The sequence below is a fragment of the Zingiber officinale genome, chromosome 3A, assembly GCF_018446385.1.
Source record: "Zingiber officinale cultivar Zhangliang chromosome 3A, Zo_v1.1, whole genome shotgun sequence".
Taxonomy (NCBI): Eukaryota; Viridiplantae; Streptophyta; class Magnoliopsida; order Zingiberales; family Zingiberaceae; genus Zingiber; species Zingiber officinale.
This window is the reverse complement of record NC_055990.1, coordinates 7308874-7325683: the sequence shown is the minus strand read 5'-3', so window position 1 is coordinate 7325683 and position 16810 is coordinate 7308874. Positions and strand designations below refer to the sequence as shown.

General features: G+C 34.6%; 3 protein-coding genes across 4 annotated transcripts; 1 reads left to right on the top strand and 2 right to left on the bottom strand.

Annotated features, from left to right (window-relative positions):
* The first annotated feature begins 264 nt into the window (after nt 1-264).
* On the top strand, nt 265-774 carry LOC122050181 (auxin-responsive protein SAUR64-like). The gene has a single exon (XM_042611114.1). It carries the CDS (start codon nt 265-267, stop codon nt 772-774), a length of 510 nt encoding a protein of 169 aa, XP_042467048.1.
* Nucleotides 775-1971: 1197 nt separating this feature from the next.
* LOC122051125 (serine/arginine-rich splicing factor SR45a-like) lies at nt 1972-9082 on the bottom strand. Its single transcript, XM_042612083.1, has 7 exons — nt 8956-9082; nt 8847-8866; nt 3544-3672; nt 3357-3453; nt 3130-3279; nt 2534-2600; nt 1972-2398 (listed from the first exon to the last, which is right to left on the bottom strand). Exons 1-7 carry the CDS (start codon nt 8956-8958, stop codon nt 2160-2162), a joined length of 705 nt encoding a protein of 234 aa, XP_042468017.1. The 5' UTR covers nt 8959-9082; the 3' UTR covers nt 1972-2159.
* A 676-nt stretch (nt 9083-9758) lies between these two features.
* Nucleotides 9759-16216, bottom strand: LOC122051124 (trichohyalin-like). 2 transcript variants are annotated; one of them, XM_042612081.1, is made up of 3 exons: nt 16127-16216; nt 16033-16037; nt 9759-10230 (listed from the first exon to the last, which is right to left on the bottom strand). In XM_042612081.1, exons 1-3 carry the CDS (start codon nt 16127-16129, stop codon nt 9897-9899), a joined length of 342 nt encoding a protein of 113 aa, XP_042468015.1. In that variant the 5' UTR covers nt 16130-16216; the 3' UTR covers nt 9759-9896. The 2 variants fall into 2 exon arrangements, with proteins under 2 accessions (XP_042468015.1, XP_042468016.1); XM_042612082.1 differs by lacking the exon at nt 16033-16037 and having other exon boundaries at nt 16127-16215.
* Nucleotides 16217-16810: the final 594 nt, after the last annotated feature.

The window sequence follows — 16810 nt, the reverse complement described above, 5'->3', positions numbered from 1 at the left end:
AGTGCATCACTTTTTGTCATATGGAATACTCTTTAATCAATTCATATCCTAATTACAAATCCTGCAATATATATCTATCCACTTGTGACTGCACATTGTTGGCATGATGGATGTCCATGTTACCAATCTACACTACATGTCTACATCTCCTCATGAAATGCCTAGATTTCCAAATGCACTCCCAGCCAAACATGTATGCTCCATAGATGCAAAGCATGCCGCATGCTAACCACATGGCTCTGCCCCATATCAATCAGAGTGTCCATGAGCTATATAAGTAGAAGGCAATTCAATGGCTCTACTCATCGTATTTTCTTAGCCATGCTTAGTGCAAGGAGACTTCTTGCTCTTGCAAGGAAGTGGCGGAAGATGGCTGCCTCAGGAAGGAAGAGGATCCACTGGATGAACAGAGAAGCTTATCCAGATCAGTTCGGTGGTGAGGACGTTGCGACAAACAAGACGATTGCAGCTAAAGGCCACTTCATGGTGTGCTCGTGCGAAGGGCAGAGGTTCATGGTTCCCTTGGAGTTTCTTAACTGCTGGGTCTTCCGAGAACTGTTGATGCTGTCAGAGGAAGAGTTTGGGTTCTCAGGTGATGGGCCACTCTGTTTGCCTTGTGACGCTGTGTTCCTGCGCCATGTTTTGCTTCTGCTTAGGGGAAGGAGAGGCTCCAGAGATGCAGAGAGGGAGATGGTGATGTCTGGTTTCAGGCAACATTGCTCCATCTCTGATCCGCGTAGTGCCGATAGCGTTCGACAGTTAGCTGCGTACTGAGATCAGCATGATCAAAGTCGTCGTATCTGAAAAATATGTGACATTGCAACTGGATGTCCAATTTTATTTAGGAAGAAAAATATCTATCTAAATCTAAGCATCTGTGGTCTACAATGAAGGTCGTACAAAACACAATGATGGCATGATGTAGGTAAAATTGAGATTAGAATTGGAGAAATTAGATACTAATACTAAAACTTGGTGACATAACAAAAGAACTAACTTTATGCCAGCCATTTAAAGGACATGATCAACATGATATGCACAAGCACATGCAGATCACAGGCATGAAAGCAAGTGGTAAACAAGTTGAGGATAAAGCACAGGCACATGCAGGTGGACCTTCCAGCTCTATATTGTAGCTTATCGCAAACCATCAGACGTCGAGTCATGCCATACTGTGCGATGCCTAAGCTATTACACGATTTATTAAAATCAATATTTGCCATAGCTTCACCCAAAATTGGCCAAGACCGGCTTGAGCCCCGGCATAACTTCTCACAAGCCATCATGGGTCATGCCTAGCCAATCACAGACTGTTACACGGCCAGCTTCTACTTCAAAAGTTTGCATAAAACACAACCAAATGAACCGTGCCACGCCTAGAAGCATAGAGATTCCGTTCATTAATAAGTACATTTGCATACAAGCGAAATGAACTCAGAGTTTCAAGCCGACTAAGGATGATAATTTCATCCGAATCCGATAGATAATCTCATATCCGATCCGAATGGAGGAGGAAATGGAGAGAACTTTTATATCCGATTATAGTAAATAAATATTAGGGTATGAATATTTCAGGTATGAGTATGGAGATATGATAAAATCCTTCTCATATCCTACCCGATATATATATAGCCTTATTTTTTATTAAGAAAAAAAAAACTTTAACCCACTTTCCATCTTAAAACAAAAGACTTAATTTGTCTCTTTATCCGATCAACACGTATCTTATCTTCTTTTCCACAAGAAATATTCACCCGATCGAAGGAGCACGAGACTTGGAAAATCTGACAAGTATATTGAAATAATTTTTTTTAAAAAAATAAAAATGATAAGAAATAATAGGATGATAGATAAAATATGAATACCCAAAAACCCGACAAGTATAGAGATAGGTATGAAAATTAAATACCCAATGAATATAAAGATGAGTATGGACATATAAGAATATAAAATCCTACCCATTATCATCCCTAAAGCCAACAAACTATTTTTACTACGAATAAGTCCAAAATAACACAAGCCACATTTTTCAGGAGTATCAAATTTCATCAAACATATTTGTCGTTATACTCTAGAGAACAACATTAGACTCTGATGTTTAAACAATAATTAAACAGTAGAATGACCCGGTTTAAGTCCAGGCCTCAAAACCTATTCTCCTATCGAGGATAGCCATTCACACGACGCCCATAGGATGCTCTGGGTGGGCTGCCATAACCATAAGGAGAAAATGACCTCGATCGTCCTCTTCTGTACCTGCTATCATAATAAGGTGATCTCTGAGGCGAGTATTCATGGCCACCACGATAAGGAGAGTGCCTAGGAGATCTCTGGTAACCACCACCATAGTCATCACGGCTGTAGCCCCCAAAATATCTATCTCGCTCACCTCGGCGACCTGTCAGCAAGACATTAGCACCAAGATTAGTGAAAAATAACTGACTGTGTTCCAGGAATGACAGTTGAACTATAACAAGCATGAACAGCTAGCCCTGATAAATTTGACAGTAGTTGATCAAATAATTTAGCTCACCATCTCTTGTGCTGGCCACACCAAGGTATTTTCCAGGTGTTGGTGTCCGTGCTCGCCCCCTCCTCGACTGAAAAGAAACAAGAAATTATGTTATTGTTTCATACTTGCCTTTCCTTTAGCTCAGTAAATCATCTTCATATAACAAAGGCATTGTTGCATGGGACCGCAAAAAAAAGTAAGGGGAAGACAGCCTGGTCATTATGGGGCAAAAAAATACTAAACATTCAAGGCCTAGAGAAACATAAATCAAGTTGCAACGCCAGAGCTGAATGCAACAGTTGAGGTACCATTAAGCCCAAGTATGAGTTGGTATTGTCCGTTGATTAGTTGTGAGAGTGGTGAGTTGAAGATGAATGCTGAGGTTGTTAAGTTGGAAAGATTTGGTATGTTTAGTTGTTGATCTGATGCATGGAAAACTTGTTAAGCTGGCCATTCATCAAGCTGTGTGAGTTAAGTTGATATTGATGAACACATCATCTTTGATTGCTGCCAACATATCTGAAGCAAATTCTGAATGTGACCAAAAAATCTCCAAGTTAAGGAATGAGTGGGCATGCCCCAACTGCAATAGTCAACAAAGGTCCCAGCAATTATACCTTCTCGACTGTTATATAACGTCCTTCCAGGATTGATTGGTTGAGGTATTTGATACAACGGTCAGCATCTTTTACATTGTCCATAGTCACAAATGCAAAGCCACGAGAAGCACGTGTACGCGGTTCAACAACCAGGTGACATCCCACAATCTACCAAAAGAAAATCAAGGACTTGTACCGATGATAATAGTTAAATTTGAGAAACAAAAAATGTAGAATCTAAAGACCTTTCCTTCCTTGGAGAAGTGATGTTCCAAGTCCCTTTCTGTAACCCTGGATGAAAGGCCAGTTACATAAAGAGTATTTCCAAAATTTGCTGCCTCCCTGCAATCAAACTCAGGCAATGAGAAAAGATATCACAGGGAAAAAAAACATATGTCATGAACTTAACGTCAAACACAAGAAAAAATAAACCTGTCCCGACTTCTAGATCGAGATCTTGCCCGACCCCTAAGTGGAGACCGAGACCTTGAGTGAGACAAACCCCTAGGAGGAGATCTTGATTTGGAATGACCACGATATGGAGACAGTGAATGAGAGTACCTGAAAAAGCTAGAGTTTGATATGGGGAAAAAATGGATATAGGAAAATTGAAGTTGTATAATGCCTGTTAGTCCCAGTCTAGCGATGCATTTACAGGATATTCAAAGAGAGAGATAGTGAAAGAAATATGCAAATATTACAATAAAGAAGAAATGAGATTCACAGGAGTCAGATACACAAACACATAAGATGCCAACTAATAGGCTCCAGTTCACGTTCAAGTAGTTGAATAGTTCGCAACATAGAAGAGATTTGCTTCTATCTCTCCACTAAGATTACATATTAATCATCAAGTTGACAAAAGGCGATGCGCTCGCCCCCAGCATCCCCACCCAGCCAATCCATCCCAGAGCCAACAAATCACGAGTTGCTATTAGCCCTTGAAATAATGACTAGTGCATGAGGGAGACATTTACCTCGACTATGTCGAGATTCGAACCCTAGACCTCAAGTTGGCAACACCTCATATACTAACCACTAAACCGTCCCGAGAGGACAGACAACAAGTGTCCCTACAGGACAGCCAACACCTAGCAGAAACACTAATTAAGAAAACAAAATAAATCAAGAATGGCAAGTTGAACAAAAAGAGAGACAACTTCCGTGGTCTATTGTTATGGTCTACAGTTATCAACCAGTAGCTATCATCTACAATTTCAGCATATTTGGTAAAGTAACCCGAAAACATAAGATTTTGAAGATAAAAAATAGGTCAAATACTTCTGTTACTATGTAATAATCATGATGTAATTCAGCTAAGAAATATGAATATTATAGTGTAGGCCGAGGCTAGCATTACCTTTCAAAAGTGCATCTAACCTCAAATGATAAGGTTTTGATGATAAAACATACGTCAAATATTCCAGTTATTATTTAATAATAATGATGCAATTCTGTCAAGGATATCAGTAACAATATAATTTTTGTGTTTGGCATTGCATTTGCATTCAAAAGTGCATTTTGGGAAAGTACTCTATGTTAAAGTATATTGTACAACACAGTAGTTTGACAAGTTAAAATGTAAAATATTATTTAAGTATTAGATACAGGGTGACCTTATGATTTATACCCAAAAAATTAAAAATGCAACATTCATAATAAAATATTTTAAAAAATTGTTGGTTCAACCTAGGATATATACTAATTACTAATTAGTTAAGTATTAGATAAAATTATTGGTAAAATTTGTTTATTATCAACATAAAATTATTTTACTATTGTCACGACATTCAAACACTATTTGTTGTTTTGATTGAATAATATTACAACATCTTTTATTCCTATATTATTTTATTGTATTTTAATACAGAGTATTAGTTAACTATTTAAAATATTATTTAACAGATTTATTCTTACTAATTTTTATAATTTGGTAAAGAAATCTTTATTTCATCTGTAAGTATGATTTGCACAATATGAAGAAATAAATAATAATTTATATTATTTTATATTATCATAAAATATGCATTTAGTCATTATCTTTAATTATTGAATGTTATGTTACAACACATTCCAATAAAGTAATTTAAATTATTTTAATATCCAATATTAAAATGATTTAATATTATTTTATGGTTATGTTACAATACTTTATTTAAATTATTTATGAATTTTTATTCATTTAATTTTATATTTAATTTTATATTTATTTTTATAACAAAAATAATGACCAAGCCTTTATCCTACTAAGTGTGATTGGTTATATGTAACCTCCTAGTCATTAGACTCAATCCCCTACTTTATCCTCATCTATATTTAAATAAATTTTATCCTATTTTATCATTGTCAATCAAGTCTTCTAAATACTACTTGAGAAATTAGCTTTTGAAAACATCTTCCCAAGGGAATGCAGTGCTTTAAGTATTTTCAACATTCTACAAAACACCTTCACCATAATCATTTCCATTTGAGGAAGTAGCTTTTGTAAAACACATTATAGTGGTCATTAAGCTGGAATGTGGAAGTAATAAATAGATTCCAAGCAAGTGATAACACTGACAATGAGGAGGGAGGAATGTCCTAGAGAGATTCTAGGTCATTCATCTCTTCTTTATTGGACATTCATTCTAACCTTTATAGATGGTAAAATTATTTTAGGTTTATTACAACCCAAGGCAGCACCCTCTGCACATACATATTGCAATACATGAATTAGGTCTTCAACACTATCCCCCAAGCTAGACTCAAGTTAGTTCAAAGATATTATAAAAGTCCACCTAACTGCTGATACTTAATGCATCTGTTAGTTGATATGATAAATATAAAGATCTCAAGGAGAAAATACATTGATGGCCTCAACTTTTAGCTCCTTTTTGAAATAGCAAATGCGCATTGGTCACTCATCCATACACATTTCAACGATGCCAGATACTCAAGACATTTGCAGACTAACACAAAAGATCAGTTACAAGTGACCCCTTTCCATGTACACTGAAGGTTTATGCAAATTTTAATGTCACCTTTTGTGATCTTGCTCGCAGAGCCCCAACTATCACCCCATTCCTCCCCCTAGCACCTCAGTGTTATCCTCCTCTCCCTTCTAGAGGATGAGCTTCACCTGCTAGCTAAATAGGACCAAAAGACCCAAGAATAGGAGTGATGACTCTCTCATTGGAGATATGAAAATAACACTAGAAGCGAAGGAAAGCATCTTTAAACCATTCTCTTTTTCTTATCATATTGAGGAACTATCCAAAATTACTGAGCTCAAATCAAAGGATATTAATTGGTTATTTTCCCAGAAACCTTTCATCCATCTTCGCATTCTAATATATGCTACACTAACTTTATTTTGAAGACTACATAGCTTACCAAACACTTGTCATTAGATGAAACATGACAAACTTAAGCATAGGAACTCCACAATTGATTGATAGAATGGGTAAGCCTTCTCAGGAAGCATAACAACCTTCAAACTTTTCATGATCATCACAGTCCTCTCTTAATTTAGCATTGACGAGTTTTGAATCAATAGCTTTTATGATGAGAATACCTTAACAAATGAATCTGAAGCTTCATTCTGGTTTAGAATTACTCAGCAAATATTATACATTTTGACAAAATAAGGGCAGACTACCCATAATCTAGGAATGACCTATTTTTTGTTTTAACTATCAAATAAACATTCCTGGTGCATCTTACACCATTTATCAATCATTAAAGCTATCCATGTCAACCGCCACAATCATCTTGATGCATCTAGAAAAGCTCCTAGGTTACCATTTCTAGGCCACTACTTTCTCTTATTAACAAGATCTAATTACAAGCTACTGGAAGGCCAGCCATAACTCATGATATGGTTGAAATTGTAATCTTATGCAATCACACTAACAGATGCAAGAATAATCATTATACTCCAATTTTTGCAACAACTAATACCAATTGCCAATCCTGCTCCGTAAATGTGTATCTCAATATTTAAAAGCCACTGTAGTCCAATTGAAGGTCGTACCATTTATAATTTGTTTAATTTTCACTTGAACCTTAATCATGAATGGGAAGGTTTGGAAATGAACTAATAAATATATTAAAACTAGATTTATTCCATATTTAGGATAGTATTCAAATCCTAAAATGTATAAAATAATAGACATGTTATACAATAGAATAAATAATATTATCTATAGAACAAGCTGATGGTGACTCAGAACAAAAATATATTAAGTTCATATTTTACCTTGATGAAAATATACAAATTATATTGATTTCATTTCAGTAAAAAAAAAAATCAGGTGGGATGTTAAGTGCTAACCATAGAAAAAAACATGAACAACTCCACCCTCATTGCTGATGCCACATCCTCATGGCATCGAAAATACTAAAGATCCAGAAAAAGCATTGACCATGTTACCAAAGAGATGCACAAAAAGAGGAATGAAAGGCTACTTTGACATGGTAAAGACTTCTATGTCCCATTGATTCCATCTTCATTGTCATCTTCATGTTTCAATATGACAAGATTTATCCATCCCGATTGTTGTGTGTTCACTGCACCTTTAGTTGTACTCAACTATGTGTAATGCTTCTAATATTCATGACCATTTAGGAGCAACCACAAGTAATTAATCAGATAGAGTGCTAACAATTTTTCCAGTACAAGAAAAAAGCACAAAAAATGCAACTTATCTAAGATCATGGTTTCAAAAAGCTTCCACTTGGGCGGCATATAAGACAACCTATGCAGGTACTGAAGGTCACCACTTAAAATCTTTGCACGTGCAGTTAAAAATCCTTGTTTAGATCAATTTGACAGTGTTGTCAATATTGATAGATATATTCCATGAGTTATGCATCGTATGATTGACATATTTGTCCCATGTGAAAATATAAACTAGAGATATTGAAATATACTTAATTGTCTATATATTAGTCATTTTTATTAGTATAATTTTTAACATTGTTCGCATATGCCCCCACATTTCACATATGCACTTGGCCGCATAGTGCATGCATACACTTTTTTAGACCTTATTCAAGATTGAAGGGTTTTGGGATAATTGGATATTGCTTAAATGGACTTTTTGAGACCTTATTCAAGATCAAAGGCTTTCTTCATTAATCCTACATAAAATGATGATAGACCAACTAAATGTGTGACGAACTATGGTACAAAATGGATGATGGACTAGCTACGCTACCTAATTGATGCAGAATCAGACAGTAAGATAAAGTGGAAAAAAATAATTGGCCATAATAAGACAGTATTCTAGAGGAAGGAAAGAGAACAGAGGAAGGATAGGAGAGAAAATACTAGCATTCCAAGAATATGAATAATAACATTGTCTTTAAGAGAATTAATATCACCCTTTCCTATCTTTCTCATCCTACATCAGTCTGGAGTCAGATTTATTTTTTGCAGAACCAACACTACTACATATATGGTTCACAAACCACAAATTCAAAACCCTAGTCCTAGATGCCATATGTACTTCCTCTCAAGTGCGATAAGACTTCTATATGTTAAGTTCAATTCGCAGGCAAGAGTAAATGCTAGCCAAGGTGGTCTTTTTTCATGCAATTTACGGAGAGGGTCTAAATAAGCAATACCAGATCCACCGAGAAAGGAACCATTACAACTATTCTGAGCGCGCAAAACATATAGGCACAGATCACAGCAAGAAACGAAACAAGGAACAAAGAACCGATAGAAAAAAAGGAACTCGCTCTGAACATACTTCCCCCGTGAAGAATCCGCCTGCAATTAGACAGAATACGTTGGCGTGAGAAGGACACAACGATGGATAGGGAAAGGTAGGGCAATACAGTGAGAGAGGAAGAGCGGACCATTTCGATTAGCCGACGCGACGAGGGGAGCAGCGGTGGAGAGCGGAGAAACCCTCGATCGTTCTGTCTAGGGTTCGGCTTTTTCCCCCTCACGAGAAAGCAATGACATTTATAAGACCTGATTTGGGGAAAGCAAAAATTGGAAGGTTTTCTTTTTCTAAAAAAATATATAACAATTTTATTCAAAACTGATAATGCAAAGCAATTTAACCCAAAATTATTTATAGTAACTTTGAAAAAAAATAATTTGGGAATAAAACTGGTACAATAAAATTAAAATAATTTTAATAAGTTAGAAATAAAAGTTCTCAATATGTATAAATTTTAATGGATAAATTAAGAACCTTTAATAATTGTAGCCTAAAATTAAATTATATTAATATTCCTTGTTTTTCATAATTTAAAGATTTATTAATAATTTTTTTTATTTTTTATAAAAATTATATATTATCATGATATTCTATAAATTTTCCAACTTTAAACGTACCATTTTCAAAATTGTAAAATTTTCGAATTTAAACGAACTCGATTTTCTCTCCCTAACACGTATATCAAAACAGAATACATCAAAGCCAACTTTTCAAAGTAACTCCGAAAGATATGTTTCAAAGTATTTTTAAAAATAATTTTAAATTAATGTGCAAAAATTAAATTATTTTAAAAATAATTTTTAAAAAAATTACACATAAGTAAAATAATAAATATAAACAATTAATCACATGAACAAGTGCATACTAAATTATTATCAACAATTAGATAGACACTGATTAACCATAGAAAGTTAACTTGTTAAGCAAAATAGATAAGGGTTCAAACATTCATTACTAACATCCAAACATAAAGCAAACATGCATAGCTACAACTAGCTGCACAACTAAGGCAACACATAGACTAGAGAATGACAAACATAGAGCTAATCAAAAGGAGGAGACGGCTGCTGGCTAAGATGCCAAGTCCTGAGAACATCCAGCATCACCTCCTGCAGCTGCTGAAGGGACTGATGGCTGCTGGCTAAGATGCCAAGTCCTGAGAAAATCCAGCATCTCCCGTAGCTGCTGCAGGATCTTCTCCTCTCGCTGCAGCATCACCTCCCGTCGCTGCAGCATCTCCTCCTCCCGCTGCAGCATCACCACCCGTCGCTGCAGCATCTCTTTCTCCTGCTGCAGCATCTCCTCTTGCTGCTGATGAAGTGACTGCAAGTCCCCTCTCATCTGCCTAAAACCCTGCTGGATCGTCGAATCAGGAGCATCTGCAGGATCATAATCTGGAAACATTCTACAAAACACCTTCACCATGGTCATTTCCATTTGGGGAAGTAGCTTTTGTAAAACACATTATAGCTTATGAGCAGAATAGCAAAGAACTATCATGGTCATTAAGCTGGAAAGTGGAAATAATAAATAGATTCCAAGCAAGTGATAGCACTGAGAATGAGGAGGGAGTATCCTAGAGAGATTCTAGGTCATTCATCTCTTCTTTCTTGGGCATTCATTCTAACCTTATAGACGGTAAAATTATTTTAGGTTTATTACAACCCAAGGCAACACCCTCTGTACATACATATTGCGGGTCTTCAACACTATCCCCCAAGCTAGACTCAAGTGAGTTCAAAGATAGTATAAAATTCCAACTAGCTGCTGATGCTTAATACATCTGTTAGTTGATATGATAAATATAAAGATCTCATGTAGAAAATACATTGATGACCTCAACCTTTAGCTCCTCTTTCAAATAGCAAATGCATAAATTGCTCGCTCATCCATGCACATTTCATCGATGCCAGATACTCAAGAAATTTGCGGACTAACACTAAAGGTCATCTACAAGTGACCCCTTTCCATGTAAACTGAAGGTTTATGCAAATTTCAATGTCACCTATCGTGCTCTTCCTCACAGAGCCCCAACCATCACCTCATTCCTCCCCCTAGCACCTCAGTGTTATCCCCCATTCCCTTCTAGAGGATGAGCTTCACCTGCTAGCTAGATAGGACCAACAGACACAGAAAAGGAGAGCGATGACTCTCATTGAAGATATGAAAACAACACCAGAAGTGAAGGAAAGCATCTTTAAACCATTCTCTTTTTCTTATCATATTGTGGAACTACCCAAAATTACTGAGCTCAAATAGTAGTATATTAACTGGTTATTTTCCCAGAAACCTCTCATCCATCGTAGCATTCTCATATATGCTAGTCTAACTTTTTTTTGAAGACTACATAGTTTACCAAACACTTGTCATTAGGTGAAACATGACAAACTTAAGCATAAAAGCTCCACGATTGATTGGTAGAATAAGCCTTCTCAGGAAGCATAACAACCTTCAAACTTCCTGATCATCACAGTCCTCTCTTAATTTAGCATTGACGAGTTTTGAATCAATAGCTTTTATGATGAGGAATATCTGAACAAATGAATCTGAAGCTTCATTCTGGTTTTGAATTACTCAGCAAATATCATACATTTTGAAAAAAATAAAGGCAGACCACCCTAATCTAGGTATGACCTATTTTTTGTTTTAACTATCAAATAAACATTCCTTGTGCGTCTTCCACCCTTTATCAATCATTAAAGCAATCCATGTAGGTTGCCGGGCCAGAACCATAATTAGCCCAGTAGGGGCCGAGCCGGTTAAGGTTTAGCCCCCAATTAACTGTGGCTCGGTTTAGTGGTTTTGTTTATATATATATATATAGAGAGAGAGAGAGAGAGAGAAACTTGACTGTCCATCCACCCCACTCGTACGCGATATATATATAGCCGTTGGAACCGGTGGTTCTAACAGTTGAGTGGGGTGGGAGTGGGTTTTTTTTTAACTGTTGAAATTATTTGACCATTGTTTTTATCAATGATTACGATTTATTGTCCGTTACTCTCCAAACTCTATAAAAAAAAAGGAGTTCATTTCATTATTTCCACATCATCTTCTCTATTCTCATTCTCAATTCCGAAATCTCTACACGCTTTCAACTTCAATTCTACACACTTCGATTTCAATTCTACAATGGAAAGAGGAGGTTCATCATCTCGATCTCAAAAGCACAAGAAAATAGTCAATCCGAATGAGGATTACAATATTCAAATTTAATTTACTGATGATGAGACCGAGCAACTTCCAACACCCGACACACAAGGAAGTACCGATGACAATACTTCTAAAGTTTGAGATGCTCCTCCTTTAAAATCATTTATTTTTACTAAACATTTTGCGAAGGTCGCTCTCTTGTCTAGAGAAGTGCGTGCAAAATATAAGCATTGTAAAACCTCCTACAAATTCCAAGCGGGCGACAACTATGAGTCATTGAAAGTTGAAACGACATCGAAACGAAGCACCCGACGAAAATTGAACGTTCTTAAAAAACTAGAGAATTACTTAATACATTTGCTAAGTGTTCCTCGATCAATACTTACTCATACAATTAAAAAACTAGTAATGCAAGGGGAAAAAGATTTAATTAAAAATTTAGTAAATTAAATAATAAAATTTCTCTATGTTCTCATATTTGAAGTAATCATTGACAAACACATTCGTATATGAGTGTAACTTGTCATCCGATCGCCAAATTGGCTAGAGAGTGGGAGAGATTTTTTTTTGGATAATGCTAGTTTTAATGCTACTAGTATTGAAAAACTTAAATTTATTAGTGGTAAGTTTTTTCACATTCTATGTCATGTTTTAAATTCATGTGTTCAAGATTAATTAAAAATTTAGAAAATCATATTAAATCAATTAGAAATGTTGTTTCTTATTTATGGTCGCATCCTATTATAATAAAACAATGTGATAAATTTTGTAAAAGCAATAGAATAAGACTTAAAAAAGTTTCACGACGTATCAATCATTATAAGTTTCATTTTAATACTAATATATATTTATTTTTAAATATATGTAGTAGTATTTGTGAAATTTTAAAAGTATTTAATGATCCAACCGAACAACTTTTATTATCCTACTGTTCATTTAGTTTTGATGAATTTTTGTAATATGGTGTTAGATTTAAATGAACATAGTACATATGAATTTTTATCTTCTTACATATTAGCAATGAAAGTGAAATGATTAAAATATTTTTTATATTCCTAAAATTTATTTAGTTGCATTTATTTTAGACCTAAATTTAAATTAAAAGTTCTACGGGAAATGTTAGTCTTGTATTATGATGTTTTAATTTCATATAAAGATTCTTTTTCTCCTAATCCTATTAATATTGTATATAATACCAGAAATTATTTATATGATATTTATAAATATTATAGTATAAAATATGAATTAGAAATTAATATATCTCAAACACAAAATATTAGTACTAGTAGTAGTAATTTAAAACTTATAAAAGCACATCTTATATTAAAAGAATAAACAAAACGTCCACGAGAATCCTCAAATTTTACAAAGGAATTTGAGAATTATTTTACAACTTTTGATTTTAGTGTAGCAGATAGCGAGTCAAATTTTGATATTCTACGATGGGTCATAGAAAACTAAAAGTTTTCCCATCCTCCTCATTATCGCAAAAGAAATTTTAGCTTATTCAGTGTCAACCGTTGCTATAGAAAAGACATTTACTGCCAAAGGTAATATATTGGATGAATGACGATCTACTTTGTCTCCGAATTCTTTGAAAGCCCAAGCATTACTTAATGATTAGACGAAAACCAAAAAAAAGAATCCAAGGAATGCAACGTTTAGATAACGAAGTAGAAGACTTTGATATCGATGAATGACTACGAGTATAGGAAATGGAAGCAAGTAACGATGTCATTTCATAAGATAAAAGGGTAAAAAGATAAGCGAACAACATGAGCTTTGACTCTCTTATGCCCCAAGAGGATACGTAGACAACTTGAAAAGGTACAAGCCCTTCTTTATATTTTTTTAAAAATAAATTTATAATTTTATTTTTTTAATATAATATTCTGAACCGTAAAATGTAACCAAGATTAAGGGTCGACTTGTCAGAACCGTCGCCTGGCGGTTCCAAATTGTTGAACCAACAGTTTCGAACAGTCGAATCGTCGTTCAGTCTATATCCATGTCAACCACCTCATGATCTTGAGGCATCTAGAAAAGCCCCTAGGCCACCACTTTCTATGCCACTACTTTCTCTTATTAACAAGATCTAATTACAAGCTGCTGGAAGGCCAGCCATAACACATGATATGGTTGAAATTGTAATCTCAAGCAATCACACTAATAGATGCAAAGAATAATCATTATACTCCAATTTTTGCAACAACTAATACCAATTGCCAATCCTGCTTCGTATGTGTATCTCAATATTTAAAAACCACTGTAGTCCAATTGAAGGTCGTACCATTAATAATTTGGTTAATTTCCACTTAAACCTTAATCATGAATGGGAAGGTTTGGAAATGAACTAATAAATATATTAAAACTATATTTATTCCACATTTAGAATAATTTTCAAATCCTAAAATGTATAAAATAATAGATATACAGTAGAACAAACTGATGGTGTCTCGCAACAAAAATATATAGGTTCATATTTTACATTGATGAAAATATACAAATTATATTGATTTCATTTCAATAAAAAAATATAAAGTGGGATGTTAAGTGCTAACCATAGAAAAAACATGAACAACTCCACCCTCATTGCTGATGCCACATCATCATGGCATCAAAAATATTAAACAAGAAAAAAATATTGGCCATGCTACCAAAGAGATACATAAAGAGGAACGAAAGACAACTTTGACATGGTAAAGACTCCTATGTCACCATTGATTCCACCTTCATTGTCATATTTATGTTTCAATGTGACAAGATTTGTCCATCCCAATTGTTGTTGTGTGTTCACTGCACCTTTGGTTGTACTCAACAATGTGGTTTGCTTCTAATATTCATGACAATTTAGAAGCAACCACAAGTAATTAGTCAGTTAGAGTGTTAACAATTTTGCCAGAACAAGCACAAAAAATGCAAAGAACTACAATTCTACAACTGACCGCTGACACGAAACCCCAATGTCACATTAGGTAACAAGGGAATGCAATTGTCCAAGATCACAGTTTTAAAAGCTTCCGCTTGGGCACATATAGGACCTATGCAGGTATTGAAGGACACCACTTAAAATCTTTGCATGTGCAGCTACAAAACCTTGTTTAGATCAATTTAACAGTGCTGTTAATATTGATAGACATATTCCGTAAGTTATGCATCATATGATTGACATATTTGTCCCATGTGAAAATATAAATTAGAGATATTGAAATATACTTAATTGTCGATATATTAGTCATTTTTAGTAGTATAATTTTTAACATTGATCGCATATGCCCCCACATATCGCATATGCACTTGACCGCAAAGTGCCTGCAGACACTTTTTTTAGACCTTATTCAAGATCCAAGGGTTTTGGGTTAACTGAATATTGCTCGCATGCACTTTTTGAGACCTTATTCAAGATCAAAGACTTTCTTCATTAATCCTGCAGAAAATGATAATAGACCAACTAAATTTGTGACGAATTTTGGTATGAAATGGATGTTGGACTAGCTACGTTACCTAATTGATGCAGAATCAGACAGTGAGATAATATGGAAAAAGATAATTGGCCATACTAAGAGAGTATTCTAGAGGAAGGAAAGAGTACAGAGGTAGGATAAGAAAGCAAATAAGCAAATAAATAATTCCAAGAATATGAAGAATAACATTGTCTATATATCTTTCTCATCCTACATCAGTCTGGAGTCAGAGTTGCTTTTTGCAGAACCAACACTACTACATATATAGTTCACAAACCACAAATTCAAAACCCTAGTCCCAGATGCCATATGTACTTCCTCTTAAGTGCAATAAGACTTCTATGTAAAGTTCAATTCGCAGGCAAGAGTAGATGCTTGCCAAGAAGGTCTTTTTTTTCATGTCATATACGGAGAGGATCTAAATAAGCAATACCAGATCCACCGAGAAAGGAACCATCACAACTATTCTGAGCGCGTAAAATAGATAGCCACAGATCACAGCAAGAAACGAAATAGGAACAAAGATAAAAATCTGACAACAAAAGTAAGCGAGAGGAAAAAAAAAAAAAAGGAACTCGCTCTGAACATACATCCCCTGCAATTAGAAAGAATACGTTGGCGTGAGAAGAACGCGACGATGGAGAGGAAAAGGTAGGGCAATGCAGTGAGAGAGGAAGAGCGGACCATTTCGATTAGCCGACGACGACGACGACGACGACGACGAGACGAGGCGAGCAGCAGTGGAGAGCGGAGAAACCCTCGATAGTTGTTCTGTTTTCACGAGAAAGCAATGGCACTTATAAGAGCTGATTTGGGGAAAATAAAAAAAAATATTTTAAATGTCTTTTTAATATTATTATAGTAATTTTGGTTAAAATTATTATAATATATAATAATTTTGTTCAAAACTAACTTTTATAACTTATAACAAATTTATTTAAAATTATTATAATATAAAGTAATTTAATCAAAATTATTTATAATAGTTTTGGAAAAAAAAATACTATACTAATTTTGAATTAAATTAGTCCAACAAAAATTGAAATGAATTTGATCAAGTTAGAGCAATAATTGTTGTTCATATGTATAAATATTAATTAAGTATAAATAAATATTTTATAATTTTGTTATAATATTTTTCCTTTGTATTATAATAATTTTAACAAAAACTACTACAACAACGAAATAAAAGTATTTTAAAATTTTTATTTTTATTTTTATTTTAAAAAAAAAGTGCGAGCTGTAGCACAACCCGCGTGCCTAGCGCGCATGGCGGCATGGGGTGGCCTACAGCAGGGCCCACATGTGCTACAACTCTCTTTAATTTTTTTTAAAATTTCATCTAAATGTTTGGTAAAATATAATTAA

Coding starts and splice junctions, on each gene's coding strand:
- LOC122050181 (XM_042611114.1), top strand. CDS start 265: ATGAGCTATATAAGTAGAAGGCAATTCAATGGCTCTACTCATCGTATT.
- LOC122051125 (XM_042612083.1), bottom strand. Junction 3,280..3,356: donor ACTTCTCCAAGGAAGGAAAG/GTCTTTAGATTC, acceptor TTCTTTTGGTAG/ATTGTGGGATGTCACCTGGT. Junction 2,399..2,533: donor TGTGGCCAGCACAAGAGATG/GTGAGCTAAATT, acceptor TCTTGCTGACAG/GTCGCCGAGGTGAGCGAGAT.